This window comes from Panthera onca, chromosome D4, assembly GCF_046562875.1.
Source record: "Panthera onca isolate mPanOnc1 chromosome D4, mPanOnc1 haplotype 2, whole genome shotgun sequence".
Classification (NCBI taxonomy): domain Eukaryota; kingdom Metazoa; phylum Chordata; class Mammalia; order Carnivora; family Felidae; genus Panthera; species Panthera onca.
The window spans coordinates 86323479-86336629 of NC_138351.1; the positions used below are offsets into that span (position 1 = coordinate 86323479).

At 50.3% G+C, this 13151-nt stretch overlaps 1 protein-coding gene across 13 annotated transcripts in view; it reads left to right on the plus strand.

Annotated features, from left to right (window-relative positions):
- The window catches only part of RALGPS1 (Ral GEF with PH domain and SH3 binding motif 1), a 311034-nt gene that overhangs the window by 142760 nt on the left and 155123 nt on the right, over positions 1-13151 (plus strand). For all 13 annotated transcript variants that reach the window (XM_078436478.1, XM_081790947.1, XM_078436474.1 and 10 more), the window contains 2 exons: positions 4050-4139; positions 6699-6791. In XM_078436478.1, coding sequence (XP_078292604.1) covers positions 4050-4139; positions 6699-6791 — 183 coding nt within the window. The remainder of the gene's footprint in view (positions 1-4049; positions 4140-6698; positions 6792-13151) is intronic.

The following is a 13151-nucleotide window of genomic DNA, read 5'->3' on the forward strand; positions in this document are numbered from 1 at the left end:
TGGAATACGTAACATAAAATCTAACCATATTATAAACGTATGAAACAACATCACTGAGGAGGGTGAGGTGAAAGGTGCTGAATTAAGTAACTTTGGAAATGAGGGGAGACTGTAACACTGAAGACGAAAGGAACTGTATATAAGCTCTATACTCTAGTTAATATAGCTGCTCCCCGAGTGCATTGGGTAACAATTCGGAAGCTCTTTTACGTGAATACTGGAATTGAACGATTAAGGAAATGGATGGCAGATGGTAGGACCCAGGTTTTTCACTGTTGGGAGTGGAAAGTTACAGATGAGCAAGGGGGAGACATCAATATAAACTCATTTATTTTAATATAGATACAGATGGTTGCATATGGAAATATTTATAGGTGTGTATATGTACATGTTAGTATTCACGCACACACGCACACACACACACGTATGCATATATTCACTTGCTCTCCCAGCTGAGAGAACCTAGAAACATTGATGCCCAGTAGCAACAAGTACACCCAGCACCCAGATCTTGTTTCCTCATACCATTCTCTAACAAAAGGAACCAAGGCTCCTTGGAGAAATGGCTGGTTTAATCCTGGGGCAATAGCATCTCGATGAGCCTATAGCATCATGTAGTTCCAGAAAATAAGGAAGTGCTCAAACCAACCAACCAGCCAACCCACTAAAACAATGCTGGGTAGGTCAAAGGAACATAGGAGCCAACTGAAAGAGCTTTCAATGACCAAAGCTGGAATAATTTGAGCAAGAAAATAAATAACATAGTATTGGGTTATCATCCCAAGTGTAAAGTAGGTATCCATGAGTCTTTTCTGATATAAATAAGTGATTGCATAAATAAACGGGGAAGAATAGACAAATTTCCTATGCAGAATAATTCCAATAGCTCACTTCCTTCTATAGTGACTTCTTTCCAGAGTCTGAGGTGATACTATTATTTACGTAAAAGTTTCCTATTAATGGCCATTTCTTTTCTGTTCTTTTACTTTATGAACAGTACTTTGGTGAATTCTTTTACATTAGTTCCTCTAAATTTCTGTGTTTTCATAAAACAAAAATTCTAGGGAGAATGGAAGTTTAACATCTTTCAAGTTATATTTAAGTTGCTCTCCAAAATGGTCCTATAAATTTATACTCCCCAAAACAGTGTAAAATAGTACCAGTTTCTCTACGTTCTTGGCACAATACATGACCCACAAGGGGTTAATGTATTTTCCTTAATACACAAAGAACTTTACTAAATCAGTAGTAAGAGGACAGCTGTCCCAATAGAAAGATGGGTAAGTTTCCGAGCAGGTAATTCACAGGGCAGATAGTACAAATGGCCTATAAATATTTGTAACAAAAAACTGAAAAAAAAAAAGTACAAAAGATATGTTAATTGAATAGTAATGGAAGAAATGCAAAATAGAAACAATGAGATATTATTTTGCCTGTTCGGTTAGTAAAAAAAAAAAAATTGCAATAACCTCTTTGTGCAGGGGGCTGTGGATCAGCTCAAACTTGTTGATGGATAAGCAAATAGACCTTTTGGAGGCCAAGTTTTTATATGTGCTTTTGAAAAAAGGTACACATACTTTTATTCACTCCACCTTACTAGAATTTACCCTAAGACCATAATTAAAAATGTATAAAGATTTATGTGTAAATATGCTTACCACAGCATTGTTCAGTACAACAAAATAATTAGAAGTAGCCTACCCAACAAGAGGAGGTGACTTAATGATGATATTTCCCTAAGGTGGAATATTATTCAGGTGGAATAATATATACCAATTTAACTGAAAAAGACAGACATATGGAAAAGAGAGAAGAAGGACACAAACCACGATGTCCATCATCATGGTCTGTGTATGAGAATGAGGTCGCGAATGATTTCTGCCTTTTGTGCCTATCTCTGTGTCCTTTGTTTTCTGCCTTAAACTTCTCTTCAATTTTGTAGGTAGAGAAGAGAATAAAAAATGTTTGAAACTTTCTTGATTCTACTTTTGTAATGTCTTTCCTACCTGCCCCTTCTCTCCCATCTCCTTCAACATGGGCCTAGCGGAAGCCTCCTGCCTGTCACTTAGACCATTGCATCAGGTTCCTGATGGGTGTCCCTGCCCCTACAGAAGACTCTCTTCCTTGGCTTGGAAACCTATGGAAGTCTCCCCATGTAGAATAGCACCTAAGGTCCTTCTTGCCATCTTGTTGCACCAGACCCCCACATTCTGGCCTTCGATGCCCTTTCTAGCGTTAATTTCCCCCATCTACCTTGACCCCACAGAGCACCCACAACACCAGACCAGTCGGTCCGCTCAGCTCTCCCTGGTCATGGTGTATACAGCCGTACCTTAATCCCGTCTCTACCTGTTTGAAGTCTACCCATCTTTCAAGCCCTGCCTCTTCCAGCAAGCCTTCCCCTATCATTACCTCCCCCATGTTCTAGTCCACTTAGGTTGAAATTCTTCCGTGTCCATGATCGCCAGGTGATTTGGGGACGGTCCTGCCTCTTCCTTTGGTGCCTTCCATACCAGGCAAGGACTGATAGGGTCTGGACTCATAGTGTCAAGTCTGCACACAGTACAGGCTTCATGAAAATCTGTCGAATTGAATTGACTCAGAGTTGCTTCTGCTTACCGTGTGCTGCAGATCAGAGTCAACTCTGCCATGTTCCATAATTATGCCTTAAATCTGTGTGATTTTGGGGCATGCAGGAATCTATTAAATTATACATATAAACTATCACACTTGAGGCTATGTGGCATAAAAATGTGCGTGTATTAAAATATAAGGTTTATGGGCATGTCACTTGGTGTTCAGAAAGTCTTTCTTCCATAACTGGCTAGTAAAACTTTGGAGTCTGAACTTAATTTTAGGCAATTCCTTGGAAAAAATGATTCTATGGAAAACCAGGCATGTCCTGGAGGCGACCACAGATAATTACGCAGAAAAAAAACTTTTCTATAATATTCCTGCTTAACATAAAAAGCAAATTTTTTATTCTTGGTTACTCTTCTCTTGTTTTCGCATTGAAAAGTGACTATTTCAGGGAAGAGAGTAAATTTGGTTGCAGCAGTAAATGTGCCTTGTTAAGTCTGGAATATCCCCGTTTTTCTTTGTAAAATTTAGAGGTTTTACATGCCTTAAGTTCCTTTCAACTCCACACAACCAACCCCGTACCCTGCTCAGCCCTCTCTCTCTCTTTCTCTTAGTCATGCTGTCAATCCACCCTTGGGTGTCTATGTGTCACACAGCACTGTTGTTACAGTAGTGGGACACTTCCTAGAGGTTCTTGGCACGAAGCCCCTTTTGTGTTGCCCTGAGGTGTCACGTGAGTCAACGATACCCTGGTAGAGAATGTGCTTGTTCCCAGAAAGATTCAAGGGGCTTGGGGATGTTGATTTCTGTGAGAGGTCAGGCATAAACAGTGTTCTGAGCCCAAAGTGCCATTGTGTCCTTCTGGCATGTGTAGTCTTCAGAAAAACCTGTCTCTTCACCTGCATTGCTTTATAGAACTTTGAAAGATGCTTTTGTATCATTTAACTTACTGGGCGAACCCTCTCCTAGAAAATTAAATTTCTTACAGTTGTGCAAATACTGGTGAATCCTTCTCGTCTTGGGTCTGCCTGGGGATATAGATCTCATGGGTGGTACTGCCCATGTACATATCCCTTAGTCTGGCCACTGGTCCTTCCATCCATCCAACCATCCATCCGTGGTCTTCCCACAACTGGGGTCCTTCTGAGCAGAAATCTGTCTGGTGCATCTCAGAATTCCCTGCAGCGACTTCAGAGAGATTACTATGTCACGGAGGCCCAGTAACTCCCCTGGACGATGAGGAAAGTACTTGTCTCTCTCAGCACCGCTGTGCATGTTGGAGAGGAGGTGCTGAAGGAGGGAGCCATTTGTAGGCTAGATGTTGTACGTAAAGGGACCCTCAACCACATGCACCCCCAGGCTGGAAGGCTGGGCTCTTCCAGTTTCCCGGCCTCTGGGAAATCCCCGTTTGTGGTGGGCGAGGGCAACGTGGGTGGTCCGGCATTTAACCGCTGTATTTGACTTTACAGGTCAGTTTTTGGGTTGTACGAGAAATTCTAACAGCACAGACTTTAAAAATAAGGGCAGAAATCCTGAGCCATTTTGTGAAAATAGCCAAGGTAAGATGTTTTATTTTTTTCCTTCCTTCCTTCCTTCCTTCCTTCCTTCCTTCCTTCCTTCCTTCCTTCCTTCCTGTTTGTTTCAGAGTGTGTTTCCTCAGTACTTTGGGAGCTGCTTTGCTCTGGGCCTGCTGGGCCCAGGGTTCAAACAGAAGGCTGTGACCTGACCTCTCCAGGCTGTAAGATGGGCCTAGGTGCCCACTCAGCCTCCCTGCCCCCGTGCACGCATCGCACTGTGGCCTGCTACCCGTTACCATGGCAGCCAGCTATTCTCTTTAGCTGGCCATTCTGTGGGGCCCTGGGGGCTCCCTCTGGGGTCCCTCCATCCTCTGTTTCAGATTTAGCCCTTCCTGGGGGGGTGACGGGTTATGTGATACCATCACACCCTGCACAGTTTTGTCCCTAGTCAGCAGAGCTCATCCCACCGCATCCTGAGTTTAAGGCCTGGGCCCCGTGACCCTGCTGGCTCTCACCCCCACCTCTGCCCCTGCCCAAATAGGTTCTGTCCTTGCAGGTTGTTGAGCACCGGGCTTACGTCTGCACCCCGCCTTTCCCCTCCTCTTCCCTGACGCCTGCCAGCCCAGGCAGTGACAGCATGGGCTTCCCCTGACCACTGTCATCACTTCCACGGCCCTGCCAGCTCCTCGCCGTACGCAGCTCCTGACCGCCGGGCTTACCCACGTCTGGGCGGCGCACTGCTGTGCTGTCTGGTTCGCTGTGGGGTGTGTGTGCGTGTTGCATCCCCACCCAGTCCCCGGGCCAGCTGGCCTTTACTGATTGCCCTTCACGAGCCAGGCACCTCAGCAGCCACCTTCCTGAAATGGTCACGTTTGAGGTTCACTTTGTTAGAAGGCCACTTCCAGAGCGGGGAGGAGGGGTGTAGGGAGGTGGGCGTCCATGCCCGGGGCCCTGCAGCCAGTGAACTGGGGCTTGTCTCTGCTTTCAGGGGAGCGGCTCTCCCACCCCTCGTGGGAAGGGCAAGGGCATCGATCTATGAGTATGCCCGGGGCAGCAGACACTAGCACGCCCTGTGTGTTCTGAAGAATTTGGAACTGTGCTGGGCTTTGCGATGCTTGCTGCTGGCAGTGAGCTTACGCTGGGCCACGGGAGAAAGCGGATAAAGTTCCAGCCCACCTGGTGCTTTCAAGAAACGAGCTGACGGTGCCCAGACTATCCCTCCTTAACCTCTGCCGTCTTCCAGCGGTGGCTCGTCATCCTGGCCTTGTGCCCTGGCTGTGTTCTTGTCTAGGCTCCCCTTCCTCTGGACCTTGCCATCCCATCTACAAAATGAAAGGGGTGGATTAGGTGATCTCCCAGAGGGCCTTCAGCTCTAAAAGAAACTGTGTGACAGGCATGGCAATTCAGATATGTAGGATGAAATTCACTTCTCTCGGAGAACCTATTAATACACACAGGGAACAATTAGAGATTGTTACAAGATGTATGAAATGAAGTATTAACTTGTGTGGTAAGGGAGAAATCTCAGTAGGGACAGGGCCGTGAGGACTAGGCATAAGGGCTTGTCGTTTATTTGTTCATTCCATAAGCCCTACTGTGTGCTGTACGACGTACTAGGGATACGATGGCAGAGACAGGTAGAAGCAAGGGTCCACATGGTCCAGTGTGCTAAGGAGGTGTGCACACTGCTCTGGGAACACACAGGCGGGTTCCCCAGCCTTCCTAGAGCTCTCACCCCGGTGCCGGGCACTGGTCTGGCATGTTGCATGCACCATCCTGGGTAGGGTGGGTGCCGTGGTTACCTTCCTTGTTAAGTATGAGGCTCAGGTGACTCGCTGCAGGACACACAAGTGGTGGGAGCTGGGATTGGAGCCAGATCTCTTGGTTTCCTCAAACCCGCTCACTAGCCCAGGCTGCACCGGCTCCCGAGGATGAGACGCGGAGCCCCAGTCCTGTTAGGTTTCCCTCCGCGCCGAGGGAAACCGAGAACGGAGCAGTTACATCTCTGTGTACTTACTCCCGGCTGTGTCCCCTTCTCTTGTCTTCCATGGTAAGGAACTTGTGTGAGACTGAATTGAATCCAAATGTTCTCCCTAGCTTGGGGTCTGGTTCAAAGGAGCACAGTCAAGTGACCGAGAAGCCAGAGCTCCGTCTCCCTAGCTGAGCGGGACCGTGCAGATCGGTAACAGCTTCCCTCAGCCCCTCTCCTGCCTGGTGGAAGGTAGTTGCAGAGGACCCACGTGGGTATTGTTGGCACAGCCGAGGCCTCAGTATACAAAAGCCTGCTGGGACAGTTCCAGTTCGTCTAAAAAAAGGACATAAATGACATTATCAAGCCTTCTCCCGAGCCATGTTTCTGTCCAGCAACCAGACTAGTCAGCTTGTAAAATTTTGTGTTTTAGATGTAGACTCACCTTTTGACAGTTTGAAGGAAAAAAAAAGCATATGGTTTCTATGAACTCCCTAGAACTATATTTTCGACATGAGATATTTTTAAGTATAATTGAATTTCATAAATATGACAACATTTGGTAACACTTGAGCGTGTTTTTGTTCTGTTGTTTATAGCAGCAAAATAATCTATTCCATATCTTTTTTCAGAAACTTCTAGAACTCAACAACCTTCATTCTCTCATGTCTGTGGTATCAGCATTACAGAGTGCACCCATCTTCAGGCTGACAAAAACCTGGGCTGTAAGTTAATTCCTTTGAGTTTTGGCTCTCATTTCACTGGGTTGAAGCTCTTCATTCCTTGAGCCTCCAAAGGCTTTCTCTGACTGCCTGCCCTTTGCCCACGAGAGAGGCATCTTCTGTCCTTCAGGGACTTCAGCCCCATTTCGGGACAAGGAAGTTGTGAGGACGCCATCATGGCTGGGGCCGGAAGCGCCCTCGAGTGGACCTTCCTGGACCCTATGACTTCATGTGTGCTGGCTGGGTCGGCGACATGACTTCTGCCCTCCACTTGGCTGGCATTCTTGTGACAGGCTCCGAACTGCTCTCGGGAAGGTCTCTGGGCTGATGGTTCACGGCTGCCCTGGGCTGCTGGCTGTACAGCTAAGAGATTCTCTGGAGAAACCTGAGGCCCTCATGTAGGGAGAAGTGATTTTTTTTTTTTTTCCTGAAGGCCATGGATAATTTCAGCTCAGAGGTGGAGTCTGATAGTTATATAATTGAGTCTGTAGGAAAGTTTTTCTGCTGTAAAAATACTTTAAAAATATCTCAGACCTCTTTATCCTCCTTAGCTTGGCACAGTGCCTGACATGGGGGAAGTAATTGCTATTTCCATAGCTCATTAGTATTCACCTCCTGGCCCGCCTGGTCCAGGGTCTCCCACAGCCACACAGCCCAAGCCTTTCAAGACCTGTTTATGTCCCGCGGAACTGAAGGAAACTATATGGACTTGTCAGCTGTGTTTCTGCAACTCATTTCCGAACTTCTTTCTGCCAGTCTGTGGGGCTGGGCTCTGTTTCATACTTGGCTAATTCTGGGGCCTTTAAAACACTTAAGGATTATGTTGTAGGTGATCAGAAATGAGCCCTGTTTTTTTAAATTGCAATTTTCCATAGACCTAGCCCTAGCAAAGCGGAGCGAGCAGTCTCAGCCTGGAGTCAGACACCGGGTTTGTGTTGAGACACCGTTCAGAGCATGACTTCTGTGGGACTCAATTCCCTGTATCTACTCAGAGGTTGGCCTAGATTAGTGGTTTGACGTCAGTGCTTCGTGGAGTCCCAGGGGTTCCGTGGAGCTGCCTTGGGGGCCACCAAGGGCTGGGGGAGAGGAGGAGGGTGCCAAGCAGACACCTTGGCACTGTTTCTGCCAGAGCCGCTCTGTTCGCATCAGTTTTACGTACTGGGCTTCTGGGTGAATTTCGGTTGAGCAATGGCTTGGGAGATTGAGAGCAAGCTTGGAAGCCGTTGGTCTCTCCCGTTGTTGCCAGCCCTGTGAGTCCCCGAGTCCATCTGAGCCATGAGGCTTTTTTCAAAAGTTGCCTAGAGATTCTTTTTCAAATGAATTTTCCATTATTTAGATGCTGTTGTTGGTTGTCGGGCTGCTGGGAGCTATGTGCGGACTCAGAGAGATGAATTACGGAGCTCGGGGTGCACAGACCTTACTGGCTGTGCAATTGTGATCCCAGTGACCCCCATGAGCTGTGTAGTCGGTGAGGCCAGTAGGGGAGCCTTGCAGGCCACCTCTCGCCCACCTGCCCTGTTGGTCCCAGCCCAGTGGTTGGCACGGAGTGTTTGGGAAATGCAGGGGGCCACATTCATCCTCTTTCCCCTTCGTCCACATCACCGCAGCGCAGTGGAATCGGTGGCTGCATTTCTTCCTGATTCTGTTTCCACACCTGCCGTCACAAGCACGTAGCATGTCTGCTCTGTGGTTTTATCTACAGTCTGCCTCTGCCTTTCAGCTGCCTTCTTTCACATGACAAGGTCGGATTTTCCTTGGGTCTCCGGGGCCCAGCTGAGTGTCCCCGTGTTGTGTGTCCTGCATTTGTTCAATGTGCTGAGTCTTAGCCTCCACTTGCTGTTAATTCTGGTAATGAGATTAGCCGCAGAAATATTGCCAAAAAGGAGTTGTTTCCCCTCTCCCCACTTTTCCCTTGACGCGGTACTGGGGAGACCCCGTGGGCCCACCGAGCAGGGCAGGAGCACAGGAGCCACCGCCACAGCAGCACAAGAAGGTCAGTGCTTTTATGGCCTCCATTTATTCAGAGAAAGAAACTGAGGTGCCAAGAGGTGTGGTGGCCTGACCAAGATCGCAGAACTGGCGAGGACCAGAGCTGGTATGACGCCCTGCTGGGCCGCATGGTCCGCGTTCTTGGCCAGTGTGCTGGGTGGCTTGTCAGTGACGGAACGTGATGTCGGAATCAGGCTGGGCACAGGGCACGGAGAAATTGGCACACGTGTTTCTTGGGAGGTGAGGCTGGCACACGGGCCCTCAGGGACAGGGTGTGACCAGCTCCCTGAGTGCCGTCCCTGGGGTGGCACGAAACCCTGGATAAATGAGAACCCTGGCCGGAAGGGACTTATGGGTGTGCCCCTTGGTTGCACCACGGATGACCTCCAGTGAGGGCCAGGTGGTTGTTAGCTGTAGGGCAGGGCAGCCTGTTGACCCGTCCGTGGCTGGCTGCGGGGTGCCGGTAGCTGAGGGAATTGGGATGGATCAGAGACTGACACTGAGCACAGGCTCCCACACAGCAGGCGCTAATAAATGCTGCTGCTGCGCAAATGGGGAGGGAGTCACCTTCTGTTGGCCTGGAAAACACAGACAGGGTCTGATTCATCCCAGCACTGGGGCCTCTTTGGAACACTGGCCGCCTCAAGGCCATGCGACCTAAGCAATGGTCAATTCTGATTTCCCGAGTACGCACTACCCTGCGGCTCTTACTCATTCTGCAAATCAAACATTTATCAAATGCTTTCTCCATGCCGGACCCTGAGGCTCTGGGCAAGGGCTCTGCCTTCGTGGGCTCTTGTGTTGTTCAGAGGAGACAGACACATTGTTGAGGAGGGTGAACACAAGCCCCGTCTCGCTGGTATTAGAAGAGACGGATGAATGTTTGCTGGGTGTGTGGAGTACTGTCAGCTGGTGTGAGAGTGACACAGGAGAGCAAAGCAGGAGGGTGGGAGAGAGGGTGACGGGGGCGGCGGGAACGCGGGGCTTCAGGGCAGGCCTCTCTGAGAAGGAAGAGTGCGCTACGTCACCACCCGAGTGACACTAGGGGGTGGCCGGGCCGGCATGAGGGCACAGCCGGTGCAAAGACCCTCAGTGGGAAGAAACTTGGTGCCATCAGGAAGCTCAGAGTCAGCATGGTAGGGGCACTGTGGGCCGGGAGGAGATAGAGGCAAGATGCTGTGGAGGGGCCCATCGGGAAGGGCTTAGAGCCCGGGACAGGAGTCAGGTTCTCGTCCAAGTGCGGGGAAGGGTTTTAAACAGGAGCCGGACACGGTCTGGTTTACAGCTGCTCTTCGTTTTTTTATTTTTTAAATTACCGTTGCTACTTTGTGGAAACAAGCTGGGTGGACGTGCAGGGGCCACGATGGGAAACGGGGCCTGCTCAGGAGGTGCAGGCAGCATCCAGGAGTGAGGTGATGTTGGTCGGGGTGGGGAGGCAGCAGCAGACAGGGGAGGAGGAGACCGATGGGGGAGGTGCTCTGAAGGCAGACCTGGCAGGTTCGTGGGATGGGATGTCAGAGAGGAGGAAAGGAGAGGAATGAAAATGATTTCTAGGTTTGGGGCCTGAGCAGTAGGGACGATGGTGAAACCTTTTCTCCGGTCAGAGTGGTCCCGGGAGGAGACCGACTTATTGACGAGTGACCTGGGGGTATGGAGTTCCTGGAGTTTGGGTGAGTCACTCTCTACGGTAATTATAGTCATGTGCTACACATCACACACACACACACACACACACACACTCTCTCGCACACACACGCTCTGCTGACTCTCTGCACGTTCCTGTCGTGATTTGCTCTTTCCTACTGAATCGATCCAGGCAGTTTGACTCAGCTCCAGCAACAGGGGGGAACGATCGCCAGTGGGCCAGGCGGCCTGGTCTGCAGGATGGGGACCCGGGAAGGGAACCTCCGGGGAGTGGGGCTCTCACTCCAGACACCTGTGGGGGGAGGCACGGGGTCATCAAGCTCTGCAGTTTGGAGAACAGCCACTTTGCAGATGTCCTGAGGAGGCACATGTGTGGCATTCACATATTTCGGGGTTTGGAGGCTTCTCTTCTGCCTCTGTCTGATGTCGTGCCCCAGGGACACCCCCCACCCTGATGTTGTTAAGAAGATGGCCATAAGCATAGGCTGCCTGTTTTACGCTTCCCTGAGCCTTGGCAAGATGGGTGAGGGGGTGAGGAGATGGAGGGCAGAGGAAACCAAGGTTTGTGCCTCCGATCACTCGTTCCTCTGTCCTTCCTCAGAGCCGTGCCTGCATTGCTTCCCAGAAGGTCCCAGTCATGAACCGTGCTGACATTTTCACCCTCACCTTCCTTACGTTGCCACAACTTCGGCTGTTTCGTCACCCCCTTCTTGAAAAATCTCCTTCCACCGGCTGAGGCCTCTTCTTCCATTTCTGATGGCTGGCTCCTCCCTGACCGCTTTTGTTCCTCTCACCCTCTGGGTGGAAGTGTTCTGTGAGGCTCCAGCTCTGATTCCCGCCCTCCCATCAACTCTGTCTCCCTTGGGATCTCAGGGCACGGAGGACACCACCGTCACTTCTGTGCTCAGTGCAGGCGGTCTCCTCTACTCAGGCGCAGCCTCCTTCTGCGGCCCTAGCCCCGTGTTCCCACGCCTGCTCCATGCAGCCCTCTGCTCTCATGTTCCTTTCACAGCTCACACTTGGCGTGTCTGAAATCAAACTTTGGTTTCCGGGAGTGATAGGGAGTGCCAGAAGACTCTCTTAGCAGATTGTGTTTTGGACTTCGAGGCAGTATGGTAGACTGAGCTGACGGGGATCAGCCCCGCCCTCCCGATCGCCCGCTCCAAACACACAAACACAAATAAATGCTGGATAAAATACAACCAAATTAAAACCCAAGATGCAAAGCTGAACTAGAAGCCAAGAAAGGGAAGTCACCATGTGCTGGAGATAAAGCATGCTCTCCGAGTCAGCACAGCGAGCGCGGCGAAGGGAAACTGCCGTGTGTAGGCCTCGCAGCTGGCGCCAGGGTAGCTCACGTGTGCCTGGGAGCAGAGGCCAGCTTGCAGGCCCCGTGCACGCGGGGGGCTGGAACTCAGCTACCTGTAGGAGTCCGAGAACCCTCGAGTGTCACCCATCAGAAAATCTCTGTTCGGCCTGGGGGAGCCCCGAGAAAGCACGAGTGAAAAAGGTCACCTCTGGGAAACTGTCACCCCAGCCTCTACCTCAGGCAGCCCTGGGGTCCGAGGACACATGACCTGCACTGGTGTGGGGACCCCGGGCCAAGACGTGAGGGGCAGTGTCCCGTGCAGATTGAGTATAGACTCCTGAACCGGATCCCCAGGCTGAGGCTTGGACCTGCCTCTGTGGTAAGGATTCAGTGAGACATAGACGAAAAACTGTTTGGTTGTGGTTGTTGTTACTTACTCATTTTGACTGTTCTCAAATGAGCCAGTCCTCGTTATCTCTGGCCTGAGATCACCACCATCTTTGGGCTGCCCTCCTTGCTTCCGGTGTCTCTGGCCGCTCACACCGCTGCTGGAGTGATTGCCCCAAAACATCACCAGTGTCTTCGCTTTCCTGGTGACAGCCCGTTTTTAGCACTCCCCCACCCCTTGCTTGGTTGGGGGCTCTGCACCCAGCACTCCTCCAAAGCGGGAAGTTCTGATATAACCGTTTTGATGCCGTTCTTTTTAATCGGTCGTTTGGACATTCACTCACCACCCCCAGTTTTATAAGAACGCATACTTTGTCAGCCAGTTTTCTTAATGTTTTATTTTTGAGAGAGAGCACACGAGAGCACAAGTAGGGGAGGGGCAGAGAGAGGGGAGGACAGAGGATCCAAAGCAGGCTCTGTGCTGACAGCAGAGAGCCCGATGTGGGGCTCGAACTCATGAACTGTGAGACCATGACCTGAGCCAAAGTCAATGCTTAACCGACTGAGCCACCCAGGTGCGCCCCATGTTAGGCAATTTTTAACCATCGTTTGGATTCCTGACCCTGGACTCCAGCGAGCCCTGAGAGTGAGGGGAGATGCATGGCAGGGATGAGAGGATTGGGATATCTTGACAGGTATTTTAGGGGGAAACTCACGTTTGGGAGTGTGGTGCTTGAAGAACGCTCACAGGTGGTGAGCATATTCCAGAGTGCAGGGGACATGGTAGAGACATTTTGGCAACGACAGCAGATACCAAAAGGTTTCATACCTACTTCACACCTACTTCCTGACCTCAGAAAACAAACCATAAACCTTTCAGCGGTGGCCAGTGGAGCATCTCCCGCCAGCAACATCGCGACTCCGTGCCCCCAGTCACGTGAGGAAGAGACGCAAGAGTTGGCCAGAGGAATTTCCTGTTCGTATGCAGCCACAGTCAACTCATTCTTTCCCCTTTGATTAGTATTTGCCGTTCA